The 22560-nt window shown below is 50.0% G+C and overlaps 10 protein-coding genes across 10 annotated transcripts; 4 read left to right on the forward strand and 6 right to left on the reverse strand.

The window, feature by feature from the left end:
- Positions 1–909: 909 nt before the first annotated feature.
- Positions 910–1584, reverse strand: LTR84_006883 (uncharacterized protein; the record flags this gene model as incomplete). Its single annotated transcript, XM_064850440.1, has 1 exon — positions 910–1584. The coding sequence occupies one exon, from the start codon at positions 1582–1584 to the stop codon at positions 910–912; it is 675 nt and encodes a 224-aa protein (XP_064702922.1).
- Positions 1585–3495: 1911 nt separating this feature from the next.
- On the reverse strand, positions 3496–3921 carry LTR84_006884 (uncharacterized protein; the record flags this gene model as incomplete). Its single annotated transcript, XM_064850441.1, has 1 exon — positions 3496–3921. One exon carries the CDS (start codon positions 3919–3921, stop codon positions 3496–3498), a length of 426 nt encoding a protein of 141 aa, XP_064702923.1.
- A 2848-nt stretch (positions 3922–6769) lies between these two features.
- LTR84_006885 (uncharacterized protein) lies at positions 6770–7666 on the reverse strand (the record flags this gene model as incomplete). The annotated part of the gene is made up of 1 exon (XM_064850442.1): positions 6770–7666. One exon carries the CDS (start codon positions 7664–7666, stop codon positions 6770–6772), a length of 897 nt encoding a protein of 298 aa, XP_064702924.1.
- A 1647-nt stretch (positions 7667–9313) lies between these two features.
- Positions 9314–11170, forward strand: LTR84_006886 (uncharacterized protein; the record flags this gene model as incomplete). The annotated part of the gene is made up of 1 exon (XM_064850443.1): positions 9314–11170. One exon carries the CDS (start codon positions 9314–9316, stop codon positions 11168–11170), a length of 1857 nt encoding a protein of 618 aa, XP_064702925.1.
- Positions 11171–11208: 38 nt separating this feature from the next.
- On the reverse strand, positions 11209–11923 carry LTR84_006887 (uncharacterized protein; the record flags this gene model as incomplete). Its single annotated transcript, XM_064850444.1, has 2 exons — positions 11209–11511; positions 11615–11923. 2 exons carry the CDS (start codon positions 11921–11923, stop codon positions 11209–11211), a joined length of 612 nt encoding a protein of 203 aa, XP_064702926.1.
- A 531-nt stretch (positions 11924–12454) lies between these two features.
- NOG1 (Nucleolar GTP-binding protein 1) lies at positions 12455–14496 on the forward strand (the record flags this gene model as incomplete). The annotated part of the gene is made up of 2 exons (XM_064850445.1): positions 12455–12584; positions 12635–14496. The coding sequence occupies 2 exons, from the start codon at positions 12455–12457 to the stop codon at positions 14494–14496; spliced, it is 1992 nt and encodes a 663-aa protein (XP_064702927.1).
- Positions 14497–14887: 391 nt separating this feature from the next.
- Positions 14888–16591, reverse strand: LTR84_006889 (uncharacterized protein; the record flags this gene model as incomplete). The annotated part of the gene is made up of 1 exon (XM_064850446.1): positions 14888–16591. One exon carries the CDS (start codon positions 16589–16591, stop codon positions 14888–14890), a length of 1704 nt encoding a protein of 567 aa, XP_064702928.1.
- Positions 16592–17367: 776 nt separating this feature from the next.
- Positions 17368–18006, forward strand: LTR84_006890 (uncharacterized protein; the record flags this gene model as incomplete). Its single annotated transcript, XM_064850447.1, has 1 exon — positions 17368–18006. One exon carries the CDS (start codon positions 17368–17370, stop codon positions 18004–18006), a length of 639 nt encoding a protein of 212 aa, XP_064702929.1.
- A 384-nt stretch (positions 18007–18390) lies between these two features.
- LTR84_006891 (uncharacterized protein) lies at positions 18391–20042 on the forward strand (the record flags this gene model as incomplete). Its single annotated transcript, XM_064850448.1, has 2 exons — positions 18391–18481; positions 18592–20042. 2 exons carry the CDS (start codon positions 18391–18393, stop codon positions 20040–20042), a joined length of 1542 nt encoding a protein of 513 aa, XP_064702930.1.
- A 666-nt stretch (positions 20043–20708) lies between these two features.
- On the reverse strand, positions 20709–22344 carry PAB1_1 (Protein phosphatase PP2A regulatory subunit B; the record flags this gene model as incomplete). The annotated part of the gene is made up of 4 exons (XM_064850449.1): positions 20709–20732; positions 20788–21371; positions 21431–22076; positions 22162–22344. 4 exons carry the CDS (start codon positions 22342–22344, stop codon positions 20709–20711), a joined length of 1437 nt encoding a protein of 478 aa, XP_064702931.1.
- Between the last annotated feature and the right edge of the window lie 216 nt (positions 22345–22560).

A 22560-nucleotide genomic window follows, 5' to 3' on the forward strand; every position in this document is an offset into this window, starting at 1 on the left:
GACTCTCCTTCCTGCACGTAAACTGGATGGTCCGGAGTACGAGTACCATGCAGCTTTGCTCTCCCTCTTTGGGACAGGTGGTCGTTAAAATCTGGACGGACGCCTACGGATACTTGATACACCACCTGTTCGTTTGATTGCGTAATAGTTGGTTCCTGATTTTGAGAAGGCGCCATATGCCCGACCTCTTCTGTATCCTTTTTCCGAGCGGCACACGTGACCCCAAGGTCCACGCACTTGTCCTTCGGTCTGAGATATTGCGTCTATTTAAAGACTCAAAGTCCCGTGTGGCTGTGCGCGCAGATATGGTAGCCATGGTTGCTGTCGATGGTTCTTTGGCCCCATGGTATGTCATTCTCGGTAGTTTGCATCTGATCCTGGCCCTGTCCCCGGCAAGACGTTGCCAGGGTCAGGTGGGTGGCGTGATCGGGCTTAGGGAGAGGTCAGTGCCGCGTGAGTGGTCTTTGCAGAAACTGTGTGTAAAGGAGTCCTTGGTAGGTGCAGGACTGGTTGCAGAGACCATCGGTCCATCATCGATCAGTAAGACTTACATCAGGCTCTTGGGCTGGAGCCTTGAGAGTGCTCTGCATTCTTCAGCTCCCATTTGGACCCTTCATGAGTCTTCAAAATGGGCCAGTAACAAGATAGGCAATGCGAGCGAGTTTATTCGGAGGGCTATGCCGCTTCCATGGTACAATACTGACAATATTCAGCTTGCAGCATACTCAGGAACTCGGCGCACATTGTTCTAACCACTTTCTTTGTTGGTTGTGGTGAAAGAGTCGTACCGGACGACCCCTCGTTCAACCATCTCGACTGCGTTGTCGGTATACTCTTCAACCCTCTCATTTATGGCCTCCTGACTTGATATGGGCAATTTTAAATCAGTCGGAAAGGCTCGGCAACTTTCTAAGCAGCGGGAGGGCGAAGACCCGACAACCTGAGTTCCCCCAGTTTGGCAAAGATTTGTGCTGTGAGGGGTTTGAACTGTTCCACCTCTGCAGTAATGGCCTGGAGATTGCCGTGAACACCGCGTGCAAAATTCAGAGTGTTGGAAGTCACGCCGAATCGCTGGATATATGCTTGGTTGCCTCGAACCACGAACACGCCTTTCTTACACGCCTCGGCCATGATATCGATCTCTTGGATATCAAGACTGACCCATTTGTTGACGTGAGCAAGGTCCTCGTCATCCGAGTTCTCAAATCTTTGATTTCGCCAGTGATCCTCGATTCGCATCAGCTTGGCAAGGCTTTTGACACAGCGCTCGTGTCGAGCCTCCACAGTTTGACGCAAGCGGGTCGATTGCGCCCCCATCTCCGACTCTATTACAACGACGTACCTAGCCATCAATACTATGACCTTGTTAGCATCGTAGGGTCTTGCATTCATCGCAGCAACAAGGCGAAGCCTGTTCTCTTCAATGTCATCCCGAATCACTGTGCAAATCTTTGGCAGCATCATTAATCTTTCGAATGGCGCGGCCACGTCCTTGTTGTATGGCATGGGCTCCAGATTGTTCTCTGGAGTTGACAACAAGAGGGGTACCTCGTCCCAGTTTGGTAGAGGAAACTCCGGCTCCATCGTCTCGATTCAGGCTTGGGGTCTGATGTCGGAAAAAGACTTCCTGGTAAGGCTTATCGTTTTGTTTGTGGAATGAGCTTGCTGTCGATGTGTGTGGTGGTTTAGAAAGCTGGTTTAAACGCCATGCCCGGCTGTCTTATATACCTGATCGCCAGGGACTGCCCGTCTATGAGTGCTGAGGCAGTACGCATTCAAGTCTAGTGCTGGTAGTGGCATAAAGAATTGGACTGCCTCGGGAGCCATTGTGAGGCAGCGCACGCATTCCTTGACAAAAATGAATCCTTCACCTTGCGCCATTATTCGAGTCATCGTAACCTACAAGGCCAACAATCAAACCACAACAATGGAACGTGTTGGACAATGCCAACCTCATTGTGTTCAATATGTTGTCAGTTACTGCAGACTCGGATAATGCTGAACCGTTCGGATCTCAACATCCCTCGACCATCCGTCGAGAGCGCACTGCCAATGTGATGCTACAGCTCAGAGTGTCTCTCGAGAATGGGATCTGACTTGAACAAGTCTTGCTGCGTTTTTTGGGAGAATATTTCCTGCAGTCGATTCGTCCGGTCCGTTGATCTCGAGGTAAGTGATCGAGCGCACGAACAAATCATAGATGTCCAATGTTTGACGTCGGTTGCTTGCAATGACCTTTTGAGGACGTCTCCTTGAGATGGCTGTTGATCTATGGTCTCAACTCCTCTCGATTGCTGACAAGGGAACTGCAAGCCAATGATAGCTTCGATGTCATGCGAGAATTAACCGACGACGGGAGGCTAATTAACGCATTGAGATAAATATCAGCAAAGTCGCCACTTTCCAAGAAGTCAAGTGCTTCCAGGTCAGACCTAAGACCCATGAACCATGGTACCATTTATTGCGTTTTACTTTTCTCTAGACTCCTGTGCTCAATGGGATCACATTGGAAATGGCATGTTGTTGGTTTGCATTTGGGACTGTGTGCCATCAGGATTTGATTGGAAGTATGTGGGAAGATGTCGCATGGTGATGCGGACTTGGTACTTCTTGCGAGGAATAGGAGTTTTTTTCGCTCCAAGTGTTCCACATCATCCCTTGATAAAATGACACTCTTTGGCGCCTTGGTCAAACCGAGGCGAAAACAAGCCTCACGCCTCCAATCTCAATTTCCGCTCCACAAGGTTCTTTCGCATGCGAGGCAGGATGGTCGTGGACGCTTTCTCCTTCTCATCCGACAGAGACATGGTACCTCGCAAAACGTTGGCTCCACGACAATGCGTGGCGAGACCTTCGAAGTGCTGAATTGGCTGTTCACTAGTATATATATATATAATACCCACGCAGGGCATAATGATGTGAGCAACTCTTCTTCGCTGTCGATGAAGTCACTGTAGTCAAATGTAGAGGCATTTTCTTGCTTGCTATGCTGGATTTGCTGTGATGAGGATCACTGTGCTACGGTTTGCTATAATGTAGTTTGCTATCCCAAGTGCGCTGCATAGTTCGTCATGTAGATTCCACTGCCCTATCACCATTGACCATAGTGCTAGATTACTTCATGTCATTATTTGTTTGCCCCTCTTTTTTTCTTTGTAAAGACCAGTTAGGCTTTTCTTCATTCTTTACTGTCATCCGGTAACGTGCAATTGTTCGCTATGTTGCAGACCACAAGGCTTACAGGGGAACAGTGGAAGCGACTATAAGACTACGAGCGAGGATGGCGAATGAGAGGGAACTTTCAAAGACCGTTAGGGAGAACGATGAGGGCAATATTGTTGTTGTGAGCTTCGAGGCTCAATCGTTTTCTAACATGCTTAATGCACATCGGTTATCTATATACAGGACGTTGATGTGTGTTACAAAGCTCAAAAAATTGCAGGTGGGTATCATCCAGACGCCTTGCCCGGTTTTCAGCAACCTTAAACCCCATATTCATACCCACGCTGCTGCCTCCCGTCCAACCACATCCTCGTATCTGCGCTGGATCCTCTGCGCTGAGCTCCGCATGAAATCCATCTCCATCCGGAGGAGGTCATTCTCCCTCTTTGCCTCCACCAGCTCCAGGCGCTGTGTCTCCATTTCCGCCTGTAATTCCTCCTGTCTCGCCTCCATGTCCGCCTTGAGTTTCCTCATGTCCTGCTGGTGGGCCGCCATCAGGAGCTGCTGCCTGTACTCTTCGTACCCTTTGGTGAGGGCTTCGAACTCCCGCTTTCGCTCCGCGTATTGTTCGGCAAACTGTGCTGCCACTTCGAGGGTTTCTTCGGTGACTTGTACGTTCACCTCGTTGCTGTCATTGTTGTTGCTATTGGCGGTGGTGCTGGTGATGGCAGTGCTGTTGGCGGAAGTGGAGGACGCCATTTTGATGCTGTGTTGTTGCCGTTTTCGGGTTTTGGGTGGTGTTGAGGGGCCTTTGGTTGTCTATTGGACGTCGTTGTGAGAGAGATCGATGGTCGTTGAAGAGGTTTTGGTCGTAAAGTGTTCTTTGAAGTCAAATGGTGGTGAGTGTTGAAGACGTGTTGGTTGTAGAGTGCGTTTGAAGTCGAGTGGTGGTTGTAGAAGTAGTGTTCTGTGTGGTAGGTTTTCGGGTTGGTGAAAATGGTGTTTGTGTGTGTGCTTGTGTGTGTGGGAGAGAGAAAAAAGAGGGAAAACTGGAAGAGGTCGCTGCTTATAAACTGTTCAGAGGGTTGCCTGGTTCGAAGTGGGTGTTTGCTTTTGCAACTGACACACCGATAAGGGTGGATCGACGAGGCTGCGAGTCAAATTCTGATATGATATAGACTTTCTAGGCAAACGAGCACTCAACCAACGCGTGAAGCAGCGGAATCGATCGAATTTTGGCGAACCGGAGTGCAGATTGGTAGTCAGGAAGTCATTAAGCAACTGAGGCTCTTCCTATTGATTCATTGAGACCAGCTGAGCGTTTGGCAGCACAAGGGACTTCACGGTAGATTTTACCGAGGCAGTGCTGCACCCTCCTGCACCATCCAGCTTTGGCTTCCTAGTATTCAAACAAATAGATCACTGCAAGTGAATTCATGGGATCAAGTGACCTCGTTGATGTCGATAGCAATCATAAACACACTGACCAAGAAGAGAACCTCTCTTGTAGGGAATTAGTACATGAATGCCCCTTGAACGCCTCTGCCTAGCTGAAGACCAAGAGCATAGTACTGCTACGGGCGAGCCAAGGTCGATGTTAATTGCACATCGCCCTTGCTGTTTGCTTTGCGTACTCATACCTCAACTATCCTCGGGATGGCCCAGCGTTGGCATCGAGTTACGCAAGACCGTACGATCCGTATAGGCTGCGATGGAGGAGAGCCTAGTGGATGATGGTAGTCTCAACCGAATCAAATTATAGGCTCTCTTTCCCCAGCCTTATTGTGTCCGGGGTATTTTATGCAAAGCATGCTGCTCCGAAACTTTTCCGACATACACACCAGTACTCCATCGATGACCACGAAGTTGGCTGAAATCTGTGCGGGTCAAGAGCCATTATGTTGTTGCTCAAAGCTGTATTCTGGATGGGAAGCAGACGACTTCAATCTTTATAGCTTCGGCAAGCCAGTATCGTCATCAATAAATCATGATGAGAAATCAATCAGGAGATGGTAGCACCGTTTGCGCATGGAAGCCCACCTCCTCTGAACAATAAAAGGCTAGTGAGTCGCCTACCTTTGAGTGATTCAATCCAAACAACAACGGACGGGAGAATAATCTCTTCGATGACTTCAGCGCCTGCGTACGCCTGTTGAGAAACAAACAGGACAGTGTTTGTGCGCAAACCTTCCGCATTGAGGGTTGATTCGTGGTAGTGGCTGATCATGCAGACGAGCTACGTCTGCTCGAAGCAAACAGCAAGAGCAGCCAGCTCATCCACGGAAACTAGAAGGAACGGTAATGATTACCCATGCAAAATCGTGAGCAATGGTGAAATTTGAAGGCACAGCCTGAGCTGATCCAAGCTGCCACTCAGCCAAATGGCAGAATGGCATAAAAGATCGAGACCTGAATGACAGATGACTGTCACAGCCAGTCGGATTGAGTGAGACAAACCTTGGGTTCAGAAAATAAGTTTGTCTGATGCATGGTTTGCAATCGCAAGGCTGAAGCAGAGCGCCAAGGGGCAAGTTGACACTGAAGAGTGGGGTCAACCGGTAAAAGAACCCAAATTGGCTCCGACTATCAATCGAGTGGAAGCGCAAGAAGTCATTCCGATCGGCGAAGAGAAAGATCCAAGGCAGGGAAAACGTAAGTTCGATCCTTGGTCTTGGTGAGTGGAACAAGTGAAGCTGAATAAGTTGACCTCGTCCGCCTCTCATGGACGTGGGCAAAACCTGGAGTCAGACCCCTGAACCTCCGGGTCAGGTCCAAGGGCTGTTCCTTTGGTATGGATGACGAGGCATGGCGGTGAGATGTCTGACCCACGCACATTTACGTGCTATGCTGGAATGAGTGCCACTGGGCTCGTGGCTTTCTTTTTGGAGGGATCATAAAGCCACCAGCACTCTGCCATCCGTCATTTCGTGAAAGAACACCAATATCAGCCAAAGGTTAAGCAATGATTTGTTGATCCCATTTCTGATCACCGAGGGATCTTGTCGCGTCGCGCGAATTGGAAGCCACCAACCCATGAAACAGAGCTACAACTCACACAGGAATCATTCCATGAGGGGCTAGATCACCACTCATGATTGAAGAATTCTCGTGACCCCAGTCTGTGGAAATAAAATTATGCCATGACATTATCTACCTAGGTAAGTAATGCAGGGACCAATTCCGTCAACTGCCAGCCTTTCCGGTGCAGCCGAAGGGATGGACCCACCCTCAGCCTCACTCATTGGGCATTGGCAGGGTATTGCGAAGTAATGGATTGCAGACCGACAGAATAGAATACGGGAATGTGAATAACGGGACCGGCAGGGTCGGATGTGGAAATATGAAGAGCCTGAGAGCGTCATAATTCTTTACTCTCATATTGAATATTGCACTTCGGCCTCCGAGGGCCACCACAATTTTCCACATGGCTCAGATCGAAGGATATGTTTGCATAATATGTAGAAAAGCCAGAATTCCACCAACGCCAAAGCTGCTCTGAGGACCTCCAATAATAGCTCAAAAAGGTCAAACGTAAATAGGACAAATATAAAGTATACAACATGCAGAGGAGCAAGACATGGCAAAATAATCCGTAGATCTTCATGCCTCAGTCCCCGAACATATTCTGCCAACCAACACGCTCGTACATCACAATGGCTAGACAGGAGCTCACGACCGCTTCGATCGGAACGCCTTCCTTGAGATTTTCCGTGAATATTGTGAGCCCGCCCAAAACATTCAGATCTCTTCTTTGCTTGTAGACGGCCACGAGTCGTGCGTCAGGATCCTCCAGTTTCAAGTTGCCGTTGCATTTTGGAAACCCATCGTTCATCTCGGGGATGTCGAGAATCTTCTTGCTGCCACGCCATCGATAGACTCCCGTGGTGGAAGATCCGACTCGGCCCATGATGTACTCCCTCGCGAAGTCGACGCGGAGGATGGTCCATTTGGATCGAATGTCTGCTGGTGCATGCAGCGCGTGGTCGTAGACCATCCATTTCGACGTCTCATGAATGGTCATTTTGATCGTCATTGACGTGACGCCTTGCCAGCCGGGAAATTTGATTTTTGCCAGTGGCCATTCTTTCGATACTGGATCGTCATGATAGTATGAGTCATGTGATGGTGATGGCGTTAGTCCTGTGATCTCGCTGGCGAAGGGCGTTGAACTTGACTTTGCTTTCGCCTTTACTTTTGATTGTGGATGACTCGGAAATAACTCGAATGACGGTGGTAACATGAGTTTGACCTTGTACCACTTCATATCACTGGTGACATAGGTTGGAGCGGTTCCGGAAGGTAAATATGATGAATGACCGGTCAGTGAGACGCCGGCATCGACATCCCTCAGTTCTAGCTGGAAGTTCTGCGGGAAAACCAATCCCACGGGCGTGCTTTTGAGGATCTCGAAGCGTCGGATGCCGTGTTGGCGGTACTGGAGGAGCTCTCGCTGCTCTGGCTCTGCGAACGATCGGTCATGACTGGTCTTGCGTGTCCAAGCCATAAGGATTCGTTGATCTCGAATGAATCTGGACGTAAAGTTGGTGCTGGGTGTTCACACTTCTTCTTCTTGCCTTTCTTCGATAGCTTCTCAATCGGATGGCAGGGACATCCGCCTGGATAGTAAATTTCTCGAAGAGTGATGGTGGTATACCTTCTTCGAGTAGTTCGGTTAGTCTCTTCTTCTGCTGGAAAGAGGGCATTGTATGTCGGTAATTCAGCATTTGGCGAAGACATGTTGAGTTATCACCGCCGTTGATCCCCTTCCCTTGATAAATGCCTGATGTAGGAGAGAGAAAGATGGGGAAAACAGGGGGAGGAGGAGGGGAGACGAGGCTCTTGAGAAAGCATTGAATGATCAGGCTTACAGAGGATGACTAGAAATTAAGGTGACGCATAAGCCTTTCAGGTCTGGACCCAAAGTATCATGAGCCCCGAATTACGATATTGTGGATCTTGATATGGGAGTGGTGTTTCGCGGATGGGCGAGGTGGGTACGAGTTAATTGGTTGTTCCGTTCAGCTTTCGGCTCGGATGGGAACGGATGGAATGGCGGTATTGAATTTATGAAACGGGCTGATGCTGAGAAGGATGGCTGCGTCAGCGAGGATGTTGTGGTCTTGTTGCTGGTTCTGGCCAATCCGTTGAGCGGTGTTTCGTGGATCGGGTACCTAATGCTCCGTGCTGGCTTGCCTGACTCGTATCACAAAATCTAGTGAGGTTATGTAAGAACGGTAAATATGAGACACGCAGCAGTAATGTCAGGTTCGCACCGCAGAGAAAGGAGAAGTAATCTATATATATGTAGGGCCAACCGACCGCCAAATCTGCCTTGTCGAGTTCTTGGAGACTGAGAACGGCCATATCTCAATTTGCATGTTCGCTCAACGAGTATTCCTTGGGCCACAAGCGATGAAGCCACTGAATTTAGACCAAAATCGAGCCATTTTCCTGGGCTTTGAAGTCTCGTGGTTTCGACGTACTCGTATTGCAGAGAATGAAGGGCAGTTTTGCCAGGTTTGGGTGCGGCGGTGACTGTAGGAGGCCAAGACGGCCGCCCCAAGGGTCCCTGCCGAGTGCCCCTCATGCCCGTGTCTTAACCGGACACCCGCTTATGCGGACATAGTGGCAGCCTAGAAGCCATCTCGCCAAGTTAGCTTGAGTCTGCTTGTCAGCCTCGCCCGCGTTGATCACGGAACAGCTGTAGGGCTCCAGCCAATCTTCTAGACCCTACATAGCTGTGCCAGATGCAAGGGATTTTGGCCGGTTGCCTTGCAGACACCGATTGATCTCTACCTCTTGATGAATTGCTCGTGCCTGGTCGGATTCATCGGGTGCTTTTCGTGGCTTTGGTAAGGTACCACCTACGAGTAGGTGACTTCAATCACCCTCAACCCCCCAAAGCGACCCCCTGCTGAGGCTGCACGGGAGACACGTGACTGCCCTTTAGGGCAGGTTTGGCGATGGACATGACGCACCAATCAACGGAAGGTCAATGTCAATTTACAGCTTCTCTACAGATCGCGTACCCTTCTAGCATGTGAGCAATTGGACCAGAGACTCGAACGTGTGGTCGCTGCACTTCTCCTAGAGCTGAAGCAGACAATAATATGCGAGTCTAGATACGTGCATAGGGATGAGCCTTGGCATCATGAGGCCAACATTGCGAGGTCTGCTCTTCAGAGCTTCAAATCCACGTCTACGGCTTGCAAGTTCACCAAGCTTTCACCAGCCCCGACTTGTCCGACCTCTGCTACGAAGACCAGTCTCTACAAACCAGCAGGCACAGCCCGTCACTTCGCGTATTGTAAATTTCTTTTATGGCGCAACTCTTGTACTTGGTCTTGGCATAGCATATGTCTACGTCACAGATACCCGAGCGAGTGTCCATCGCTACGTGGTAATTCCAGCTCTACGGCTGATATACCGTGATCCCGAAGAGGCCCATCACGCTGGCAATCATATCCTGAAGAGCCTCTGGGATTTCGGCATACATCCCAGGGAAAGAGGTGATCCAGACAGCAAGAAAGACTTGGAGACAGAGGTCTTTGGTCAAAAACTTCGGAATCCCATTGCTACATCTGCAGGTATCGACAAGCATGCTGACATTCCTGATGTACTATTTGCTATTGGCCCAGCTATCATTGAGATTGGAGGAACCACTCCTCTGCCACAGAATGGCAACCCTCAACCCAGAGTCTTTCGCCTGACATCTCAACAGGCCATCATCAACAGATACGGTTTGAATTCGGAAGGTGCTGATCATGTAGCAATGAGATTGAGAAACCGTGTCCGGAAATATGCACAGTCACTGGGCCTTGGGCATGACGAGGTTGCAGAAAAGGCAGTCCTTGATGGCATTGCTGGAGTTCCTCCTGGAAGTCTAACTCCTGGAAAATTGTTGGCTGTCAACATTGCCAAGAATAAGATTACACCAGAAGAGGATGTCGAAGCTGTGACCAATGATTATGTCTATTGTGTTGACGTACTGGGACCATACGCTGACATTCTGGTGGTCAATGTTTCCAGTCCCAACACTCCAGGTCTTCGTTCTTTGCAGCAAGCCGACAAGTTACAACATATCCTGACGGGAGTAGTGAATGCGGCCCACAAGGTTGAGCGACGCACACGACCTAAAGTTATGGTCAAGGTTAGCCCTGATGAGGACTCAGAAGAGCAGATCTCTGGAATATGTGAAGCGGTTTGGGCTTCAGGAGTTGATGGTGTTATCGTGGGAAATACCACAAACAGGAGACCCGACGCACTCCCCCATCTGAGAGGGTTCTCCCCACTGGAAGAACAGCATCTGCTGGAAACCGGTGGCTTTTCCGGGCCACATCTCTTTGACCGCACAGTGTCGCTTGTCAAGAAGTACCGGAAGCTTCTAGTCGAGAAACCTCGCCAACCACAACAGCCATCGAAAGCCAGAGGTGCACTTGAAGCCGAAGCTGAACGTATCAAAGCCTCAATTCAAGCAAGTACTGGAGTGCCGCCTACATCAAACCCTGACCCAGTAGTAGCTTCTGTGGATACTGGTGTTGTTCCAGCCCATAATATATCAGGAAAGAGTGACGCAGAGAAGCAGCCACTCATAACATTGCCCGAGAACCGATTCTATGACCAGACAGAATCAGAACAAAACCAGTTGAAAAGTGCAAATGACATTCTGACGGAGACTGATAGGCTCGCGGGTGAAAAGAAGCAGCTCCAAGCGATTCAGGAAGCTCTTGAAAAGCTTCCATCGCGGGCAGAGCGTGATGCGAAGGATCGATCTGAGGCCAGTCCTCATCTAGACTCGATTGATCAATCCAAAGTTATCTTTGCAACCGGAGGCATCACGAATGGCAAACAAGCGCTGGAAGTGCTAAACGCTGGTGCCAATGTTGCCATGATCTACACAGCTCTGGTTTACGGTGGTGTGGGCACCATCTCAAGAGTGAAAGACGAAATGCGAGAAGAAATGCAACATCAGGTTAGGGAAAAGCGCGAGGCAAGGGAGAAAAAGTAGCCAAGTCTCATGGGAAAACTCATAAAAGGATTATTGTACTATTGTGGCCTTTGCAGCTCTAAAGTGATCACCTTGATCTTTTGCCCTGGTATCTGGTGGTCGTCCACCATCTCTTCATACACAGGAATGAATCCGAATTTTTCCAATATCCTCCGACTGGCATGGTTGGTATCGACGACGTCTGCCTGCAATTTTTCGGGCACGACCTCTGTGCTGTCAGACTCATTCGCGTCATCCGATTTGATAACGATCTCTCTGCGTGGCAAGTTCCACCATGCCTGCAACCAGTATTCCATTGCTTCAGATGCGTATCCTTTCCCCCAGACCTCAGTTCGAAACATCTAAAGTTTGCACACGTCAGTGAAATGATTCATAGAGAGCAATTGAAATACTCGAGTCCAAGAAACGAATTTCCGAGAACGCAACACAAATAACCTGACTTACATAGCCAACCTCTGCTGGTTCGCTATGGTGGCAACCAATTGTTCCAATCACCTTTCCAGGCTCGTTCAATTGTTCAATGGTGACACAGAATGTATTCGCATCATTCGGTGGGAGGAATCGGTTCATCCAGGTTTGCGTAGCCTCGTGATCTACATCGACTTTCCCAGAACTCGTCCACATCATTACCTCTGATTGAGTTCGAAGTACATGGTAGTCATTGAGGTCTGAAGGCTGGAAGGGCCTCAACAGCAGCCGTGGTGTTGTGATAGGTGCTCCAGGAGCAGGCAAAACTGGGCGAGTTGATCTCATCCTGTGCTATATAGTCGAAATATATTGGTATCAATAGTCAATTTTCCAGATCCAGCTTACATGCTACGCTCAGGTGCGAATTGGCATGTTCTTCTACTGAAGCACACGGCTGATCTTGCAGTAGGGAGGCTTCAAAAAGGAATTACAGTCTCATGACTCAGACACAGATGATTTAATAGAGTCGTACCTCAAGGTAGTATGTGGTTCAGTTAGTGATACTCGTTATCGATTTCTGGACCACGAGGGCCTGACAGTTCAAGCGGCCGTGTGCCACAACTATCAGGCAGAAACTGCGACTAATCAACTTTAGTCACGCACTAATCGACATCTAGTGCATTGCCAAGATGGACTCTCGGATAACTTGCCCAAACTGTGCAGACTCGATAACGATAAGCAATCAGTTCCGCAGACCCACTAGTGCCGCTAATTCATCTGCGGCATCAACTTTTTGTGTGAATTTTCTGGAGTCGGTACTTTTCCTCTACCAGCGCCACTTCGCTCTGTCCAAACAATCAGAGGATCACCGACAAGATGAAGACGACTTGGAAAGATATTGCCCCGGTGCCAACTTCTCAAGAATTTATTGATATTGTCTTGAGTCGAACTCAACGAAGACTGCCCACGCAGATTCGAGCGGGCTTTAAAATCAGCAGAATTAGAGGTGAGTATCCCATGACATTGCGAGAGTCACTATATTCATTTTTCCTGCAGGATTCTACACTCGAAAAGTAAAGTTCACCTCCGAGACATTCTGCGAAAAACTCCAGGCCATTTTAGAAGGATTTCCCCGGCTGCAAGACATTCATCCGTTCCACAAAGATCTGCTCAATACACTCTACGATGCCGACCATTTCAGAATAGCCTTGGGTACCCTCTCAACAGCCAAGAGACTGATTGAAACCGTTGCAAGAGATTACGTTCGACTGCTCAAGTATGCACAATCCTTGTTCCAATGCAAGTCCCTCAAGCGTGCGGCTTTGGGACGCATGGCCACGATATGCAAAAGATTAAAGGACCCGCTAGTCTACCTGGAGCAAGTTCGACAGCATCTTGGACGTCTTCCCAGTATTGATCCCAATACCCGAACTCTTCTCATCTGCGGATACCCGAATGTTGGAAAGTCCAGTTTCCTCCGGTCTGTTACTAGAGCAGATGTCGATGTACAGCCATATGCATTCACAACCAAATCACTGTTTGTGGGACATTTCGACTACAAGTATCTCCGATTTCAAGCAATTGACACACCTGGAATTCTGGACCATCCTCTAGAAGAGATGAATACCATTGAAATGCAGTCGATCACAGCAATTGCCCATTTACGATCTGCTATTCTATACTTTATGGATTTGTCAGAGCAATGTGGTTATTCCGTCTCTGCACAGTTGGCTCTATTCACTTCCATTAAACCCTTATTCGCCAACAAACTTGTGTTCATCGTGATCAATAAGACGGATGTCATGAAGCCCGAAGACCTTGATCCCGACACACAGAAAGAACTCAACGATGTCCTGACCCAAAACTCAAACACTGAGCTTCTACAGCTGTCTTGCATCACAAATGATGGTGTACAAGAAGTGAAGAACACAGTCTGTGATCGACTGATCGCGGAGCGGGTAGCTTCCAAACTGAAGGCTGGACAAGCCGCACAGTCTTCCACTGCGGACGTCCCCACTGGCCGCCTGGGTGATCTCCTCGCCAGAATTCACGTTGCCCGTCCCCTTGAGGGCGCTGTCAGCGAGACCTACATCCCCGAAGCCGTCAAGAACGGCACATACAAGAAATACGACAAAGAAGATCCCGAGCGCAAGAAGCTGGAGCGCGAGCTCGAGGAAGAAGAAGGCGGCGCGGGAGTCTACAACATCGACTTGAAGAAGTTCTACGACCTGGCCGATCCAGAATGGAAGCACGACCGAGTCCCCGAGTTCTACAACGGCAAGAACATCGCCGACTACGTCGACCCGGACATCGAAGAGAAACTCGCCGCGCTCGAAGCCGAAGAAGAACGCTTGACCAACGAAGGCTTCTACGACGAGAGCGACAGCATGGAGGACGAAGAGGACGCCGAGATCCGCATGAAGGCCGACATGATCCGCAACAAACGCGTGCTGATGATGAACGAGGCGCGCGCGAAGAAGAGTCTGAAGAACAAAGCGCAGATCCCCCGGGCCAAGAAATCCCGCACCCTGACCCAGATGCAGCGACACATGACGTCGATCGGCCTCGACGCATCCGCACCCGTCGACCGCGCGCGCGCAACCATCCGCAACGCGAACGCCAAAGCCCCCTCGACCGTTGGCGGCGATGCCATGGACGTCGACGACACGCCGTCGCGCCGCGCCAAGTCCGTGTCCCGCGCACCCAGGACGAATCGTCTCACAGATGGCCTCGGCAAGACCGCCACCGGCATCACCGACCCCGTCAAGCGCCAGAAGGCCGAGCGCATGGCTAAGCTCGGCCAGCGACAGATGAACCGCATGGCCAGACAGGGCGAGGCTGATCGTCATGAAACCGCTTCTCTGCCGTCTCACTTGCTCAAGGGCAAGAGTAGTATGAAGACTTCGAGATCCAGATAAGCCGTGGTGGTTCAAAACATCGAGCCTATTGTGTTATGTTTTCACGAGATATGACATGCATTCTTTTTGTGGAACTATATCGGCATGGGCATGGGAACCGGAGTTGGTGGGGGAACCCCGGCGTTGTAACTTCGGGCAACGGGTGACTTGAGGTCAGGGTCGGTTCAATCATGATATCCCAAGTCTGAGGATGTCGATGAAAAGCGCTAGACGTGTAGCCAGGCTTGTTGATTAAATAGTCTACTAAATAAAATTCTTCCATTACATCGTCTACGCAAGCCTACTTATATCGCAGAGCAAGTTAGCAGGGATTACACCGACATCCACTTGTTGACTTCCACCTCACGGTGACACATCAGGCAATGCAATACCCTTTCCCCTTGGCCAACGATCAAACCATCAGCCTCGAATGCAGATGCAGCATATCAGAACCATAGAGAACGTCCAAATCGTCGTGCATGCGCGAATAGAGTCCTGTGGGCGCAGCCGTGGAGAGATGTTCAGATGCATCCAGGGTCTCAACAACGCCATTGGTATCGGCCGATCCTGTAGACGGCTGAGACTGCCATCCCGCAAAAACTGCAGTTTCCTGGTGGGGCTGTGCGCTAACGCGGTCGAGACGAAACACATGCTGAATACCGTCCCTGATTTCAGAGCTACGCAGTGCACCCAGACGAGCCACGCTGGCAAGACCATCCTCTGTCCAGTTCGTCAGGGTCGCTGAGATGTCCAGAATGCTGACGAGAACGGTATGAGCCTGGAGATTGAGGTTCTGGAGGACGCTGAGCCTGCCTTGCACGTCTTTGTCGCCCGGTTTGGGAACATCAAACACAGCAGTGACTTCATCGGCCATCTGCCGAGGCCATGTGACGTATTGTTGTAAGTGATCTGGAGTGCTCTGGACGATCGCTTGGAACCATGCCAACGTCACGGTCAGTTGTGAGAGGCGTGTGGAGCGAAGGTCGCGTGCTTCCTCGAGAAGAGGAACCCCATTTTCCATCGTTGCTTGGTTGACGATCACCAGGATCAGAAGTTGTAAGCCGATAAAGTATGCCCACAGTAGCTGTGCCGAGTCGCGGACCAGGCCTGATGTCAGATGTAGGTCCAGGCTATCCTCGGCCATTTTGAACCAGACGGCGTAGAAACTTAGAAACTGACCGTAACCCGTCGCGGGGGAATGCTGAAGTGCCATGAGCGTTGCGTAGATGCCATGATAGAAGTTGCTCTCTGCGCGATGTTGGACCATGTAGGGTTCTGTGTCTTGAATGGCACGTGCTCCTTGGGTGAGGAGGTTTGCCAAATGAGGTGGCAGCTGGAAGTTCAAGGGAGAATCGACGTGAGAGGGTGAAAAGTTCGTAGGGCATTGAGTGGTGTCGGTTGATAGCTGGAAGACTGTGTTCTCATTGCTGCTTTGAATGCGTCGAGTGATCATTGCGCAACCACGTACAAAGGTTGCAAAGTCCAGACTTCCGTTGGATACATGAGCGGATTGAAATGCTAGCGCATAGCAGGTGGCCAACATTGCGTCGGACTCTGGAGGGGATCCTTCATTCTGGGAGAATGCTTTCTTTAGTCCAGCAATGGCGCGACCTCTGTGCTCTAGTGCCCTATAATTGTCTTTCTCTGTGTTTCCAGTCTTGGTGGTACGAGAGCTAATATGCGATGCTCCGAGTGCTAGCAAAGCGTGCATGAGATGGTCGTATTCGTGAACAAGCTGGGGAATGTCGCGAACCCAGATACCCTGATTGCCTAGGGGCAAAGACGGGGAAGCGTGGTTCAGGAAGTGATGGAACAGCCGCAAATCCCGTAGTGTAAAACCGTCATTTACCGAGGAGACTGAATGTTTGGGGGGTTCTACAGATGTCTGGCAAGCACTATTCCCGAATCGAAGATGGATAGGATTCAATCTGGGTGCGGGCCACTCGCAAATCCTTGATCTGCGAACACAGTTGGTGCATGTTGGTTTCTCCTCACTGCATTTGATTCTCCTGATCTTACACGAGAGACAACCAGCTTTTGATTTTGTATGGGATCGACGATGAATCATGGGACCCTTCACTTTACCATCGCGCTTGACATAGTCCAAAGCAGCCATATTGCCAGAGTTCAGGAGAGGAGGTCGCGGCCCAACGTATTTTTTGCCAGATCCAGGAGTGAGTACGAAGTCTTCAGCCAGTTTGTCGTCAGGAGGACTTGGATAGTGCGCCTATGCTTGCCGCTAAGTGATATAGACTCAACAGTAAGCTTCGGAGGGAATTTGAGCTATCAAATTGTCAACCTTAGCCTGCAGACGGAAGTGCAAGCTCCGCGTAGCCAGGTCTTTATCATGTTGAAAGACCATCTCAGCCTCACTTGATACCCTTGAGAGGTGCCTAGAAATATGGGAACTGTTAGAGCTAGACATCCCCAATTCAGGGAGAAGGGAATCCTTGTCGAACCAGGATCCATTTTCGGAGACACAGCCGCGCCCTTTCGTATTTCTACGAATACGAGGCGACCAGAATTCTTGGCTTCTAGTATAGGAAATTCAGGCGGCTATCATCAGTAATGCGAAGAATGGTTGAAGCTTCTTCGAGCTCATCTCACTGCGTCGCTGGAAGAGAAAGGTTGCCATAGTGGAATGCGGAGATGGTTTTTCGGGCATCTCTCATCCGTTGTGTGAAAAGTGGTAAGTTATTATACTCGACTCATAGACATGGAGATCAGTATAAATCACCAACTCTTCGGCAACTGCTCTCGAATCCATGAGAAAGCGTGTAGAAACTTGAGCTACGGTGAAGACCATATTGATTAGCACGTCCACAAGCAGCAACATTGCCAGCAGACTTCGCTGAACATCAACGGCAATACTAAATATCCGAAGCAGCCACGATGTCGTCCTTCGATCCTTCGAACTTACCACCTGGGTTTGAGATCCCAGGACAGAAAGCACTAGTTGCTCATGCAGCTATAATGTGCATTGTATTTGTGCTGTCCATGCCCATTGCGGCACTGACAACACGATCTCCGATCAAGGTCAAAGTCACGAAGCTTCACGCTCCATGGCAGATGTTCAACGTCATTCTGGCAATTACAGGACTGGGCCTGGGAGCCTCGGTTGCATCGAATCGAAAAATAGCCAGCGGTGAGACACCACACATTCTGCTAGGGTGCATCATCGTTGGGCTTTTGATCGGTGTCCAGCCAGTTCTCGGAATACTTCATCATTTGTTCTTCCGTAAGAACAATCGTCGAGGTACCTTTGGGTGGATTCATCTTCTCCTTGGTCGCATCATCATGGTTTTGGGACTGGTCAATGGCGCCACAGGGTTCAAATTGGCCCATGATAACAAGACAGTGCCATACTTCGCCATGTTAGGAGTGGTGTGTACAGTATATATTGGAGTGCTGCTGTGGGATTGGTTAGCCCCTCACTACAAGGCACATAAGAGCGCAACACAGCAGGCTTCAGTTCCAGGTCATACGAGTGAAACCATAGACATGAGTGCGCTCGAGCACGACAGACATTAAAAGAATGGCGATGAGTTGAATGAGTGAGGCAGAACATCACAAAACCAGGGACCATCAAGCAACGAAACCTCAAAGTCCCAGGCTTTGAGCCTTATAGCGATGGCGATCGTCTTCGAAACCCCAAGCATTGGTATTTGAGTCGAACTTGAGGATGAATATTTTGAATTGTTGAATAATGTCAGTTTAACCGAGGATGGATCACAATTACCACTCCACCGTACTTTTATCCTCTCAGGCTTTTTAATCCACCGTAAAATTGTCATGAATTTGAGCCCGCCTACCAGTGCATGGGGGACATCCCGCATTGGACAGGCAAAGAAAGTCGACAAGAAGTCCAACTCATCCTTGAACCAGCTTCGACCTCAAACTTAACTCTCTCACACAATGGCGACTCTCTTCTCAGCCCGTAGAAAGCCTAAGCGCATAGCCCGCGACGATCCAGAGCCGGAGCCTGCTGATGGAGAACAAGACCAAGGTAAGTGATTCGCATTTCCTGAATCACCTCTCTTTCGCTCACATTGTCTGCTTTGGTTGCTCTAGTCTATGGTATCGGACCCCGTCGCTGATAACAATTCTATCGTCTAGACACTGGACCAGTGGTACGACGACCTACAAGCAATGCGCCCAAAACAAAATCCAAACTGCGTGTATCCTTCAATCCCGGGGATGGCGAAGGAGATGTGGATGTAGGTGGAGGGCAGAATAGATCTCAACCCTCTCATACCAGTACCAGCGGCGAAGCCATAGCGAAAGACCCCTCGACACTATCGTCAAGAACATCAAGGCTGGGCCTCTCCAGCGCAGCCCAAAAGTTACAAAACCGAGGATCAGGATTGGGTAATCGAGACACCACCACCGGATCAATAGACGACGAGGCACAAAACCACGACAGACCTACATACAGCAAAGCGTATCTAGACGAACTGCGAAACTCGACACCATCCACCCCGCGCGATCTATCTTCAAGAAACAGCCCAGGACTGGATCTAGTGGAGACATCAAACGGTGCATCCGACCCAAGCAACCAAGACCTCGACCTTGCCAGCAAATTCGGCATCTCAGCCCTCTCATCCTCAAAAGGATCATCACGCATCCCCACCGCGACCGAGATCCGTGAGAAAAAGGAACGCCGCGCACGGCTCGCGCAGGAAGAACTCGCCAACGCCAGCGCCAAATCCACCTCCAGACATAACAACCAAGAAGAAGACTTCATCCCGCTGGAAGCGTACGACTCCGACGGCGAATTCAAGCCGCGCGCGCTGCAAGTCGGGTCCTACCTAGCCCCATCGGGCCCAGAGAAAGACACACGTCTGGTCCGCGACGACGAAGACATAGCCGAAGGTTTCGAGTCGTTCGTCGAAGACTCCGGACGCGTCACACTGTCCAAGAAAGCCCTCAAGGCACAATCGAGACTCGATCGCGAGGCAGTGCGCAGCCTGATCAACGAAGCCGAAGGCGCAGGCTCCAACAACGACGGCTCCGACGATTCCGACGCCGGCGGCGGTGGCTCCAACGGCTCAGACAGCGACTATGCCCGGCACCAAGCGTACGAGACGGCGCAGACGCATCGGGGCATGGACGGGCTGTCGGCACACCACGCACACACGCGGATAGCGTCGCGGCCGCGCCAGCCGCGCGAGACGACGGCGATCCCGAAGCTGAGCGTCGGACTGGCGGGTCTGCGCGACCTCGCGGCGAAGCTGGAGTACGAGCGTGCGCGTATCGAGAAGCGCCGCGCGGACATACGGCGTGAGAGAGCGGAGATTGTGGAGAGCCAGGCGCATATACAGACGAGTCTAGAGGAGGCGGGCAGTGAGTTGGAGCGCATTACTCTGTTGCATCGGCAGACACAGCAGCAGCAGCAGCAGCAGCAAGAGGGGAACGAGGGGCTGTTAAATGGAGGAGACGTAGGTTCGAACCAGAATATGTCGGTAGCGAGAGGGGGGAATGGACTAAGCAATGGCCTCGGGGGGCAGAATGCGGCCCAGCAGAGAGGATTAGAGTCGTTTGGTAACACGATCGGGCATCCTACATAGCACTACTCTCTGCTCAAGGACCTCGTTGAGCTAGATGACCAAGGGAGGGACGACATCTCGCTTCACTTTGGGGACTCATGACATGATTTTTCAATTTTTCAACTATTTTCGACTCGCTTTTTTGTTCTCTCTCAACAACACCCAACAACACGTGGCTATGCTATTCTCATCATCAAGATCAACTCCATATCACCATATCCCTTCCACCAAATGCATATTAGGGTATGCAGGAGGTCAAAAGCCTGATCCGATCGCTGGTGGTCATTTGCTGAATCTGCTTTGCTGAATCGTCCATCTACCATAGCTCCATCCTCATCTAGGTTTATTTTCATCATGTGCGCAAGAACCAATCGCAGTTAAAAATCCAAGAAAGTCAATCACATCGAATGCCCGCCCAGTGGGAGCAAAACAAGTGCGCAGTCATCACCACGTTGCTCTCTGAATCTGCTCAAATCTGTATATTAAAAGCAATGGGTGAGTATTTGGGCATCCCTACGACTTGGGTATGGTTTGCCCATAACCGACAGACGTTATACCGGCCTTCTCGGACCACCCGAAATCAGCAGGGTGGTTGCAGGGCGGCTGTATATGGTTCATGCAGGTGGTGAAACCTGGATTACCCTCTCCCAAAGAGGGTCAAACACACCGAGTGGTGGGACCACAGTTCTAGAGAGCAGAAAAGACAAAAAGCTACATACACGTCAGCAATTTCTTGGGTCAATAATTCCAAATGAACGAGACTCACATTGTTGGTGGCAGCAATAGCGATGCTATCCTCGAATGGATGCCAACTCATGTGCAGAATCTTCTTGTTGAAATCGATCTGATCAGCATCAGTCTCCTTCCTCATTCGACTGCCTTGGCCTGAACCGCCTCCTGCAGGGCTTCCAGCTCTCGAGCTTCCCTTCTTTGCTCCGTTAGGACTGGTAGAGTTGATGGGAGTAGGTACTCCAACCTTCTTAGCTTTGAAGGCTGATTTGTCGGCTTGTAGGACCACTTCGGTCTCTTGTTCGGGATCTGATGGATATATCATGAAATTGTTGTTGTAGCTACCGGTCATGACATTACTTCCATCACCACTGAAAACGACCTCGAACTTGTCGAATATGCTATCGTTCTCATAAGTATCACACAAGCGAGGTCGGAGATGTTCATGGATGGGGATAGTCTTGACAGGTTGTCTCTCCATGTTTACATCCCATATCTTGACTGTCAGATAGTCTCTTGATAGAATATATCTGCCATCATGTGAGAAGCGAACATCGGAGATGGAGGAGATGATTTCGGAAAAGAAGGATCTGGAGGACGGGTCTTCCTCCTGCTCGAATTCTAGAAGCTTGTCAGCACAAATTTCAAGTGATGGAGGAAAGCAAAGTAGGGAGACTGACGCTTGGCATGTTGATCACAAAGAGCGCTTTCACGCATATCGGCCAATTTGATGGTTCCCTTCGAGCTGGCGTACATGAACCAATTGCAACTTTGTGGATGAAATTCGGCGGCGGTGATGACTTCGGTCAATTCCTCCATGTTTGCAGGTTTTATGTCGACAATGTTGAAGGACTGGTCCTGGATATTGAGGTTCCATAGGTTGACCCGGAGATCGTCACTGCTGATGAAGGTTTCGCCGTCACTGTTGACCGAGATGCTGTTGATGTGATAAGCATGAGCATTTGCATAGGTCCTCCGAGGAACAGCAGCAACAACTGTATCATGATGGGTCATTCGAGGGAGTTTCAACTGTGAAGCATCCTTGAAATGAACCGGGTTCGGTCGAGGGGCACCTCCACCACCAACACCACCAGGGGTCAATTCGTGGGAAAGGTTGTTCTCGGCGACTACCTTCAACGACTTTTCAAAGACCTTCCACAGCTTGATGGTCTTGTCATTTGTGGAGAGGAGATAATGAGAGGCATTTTGACGCTTGCACCACTTGATCTTGTTTATCTTTTCCTCTATTTCCAGCGACTTGAGATAGTCGAATTCGGGTTCGTGGGATTGAAACTCCGTGTGGAATTTGTATTCACACGTCTTTTTCTGTGGAGACGGTCAGTTCAGTATGTCAAAAAATAGTGATCCGTGGTCGCTCGTATGGAAGACAAGGGGACAAGGATGGACTCACAGTCTCATTCCTTTCGAAGAGTACAACCCGGCCACCCTTATCGCCAGTCGCCAGATAATTGCCGGTATGATCAAATTCGACAGTAGAGATTATATCGGCTTCGGTGATGTCTTCAACATCGCCTTTGTCACCGAAACATTGGGTGAACTTCCATGTGGGAGTTCCGGGTTCGGCTTCAACCATCTTTCATGACACCACTTTGTGTGGATGAAGTGGTAGGACGGAAGAGGCTCAGACTCTAGGGATTGCTGCAAGGCTAGATCAAGCGAATAGACAAAGTCATGCAAGAACTGCGCTCAATAGGTGCAATGGTGATGAAAGCAAGTCGGGCGGCTGGGGTTGGAGTTGGGCTGCCGTTTGTATGGGTAACTGGAGAAGAAATGGACGAGGGTTTGTCAG

The sequence above is a fragment of the Exophiala bonariae genome (assembly GCF_035927105.1).
Source record: "Exophiala bonariae strain CCFEE 5792 chromosome Unknown scaffold_26, whole genome shotgun sequence".
NCBI lineage: Eukaryota > Fungi > Ascomycota > Eurotiomycetes > Chaetothyriales > Herpotrichiellaceae > Exophiala > Exophiala bonariae.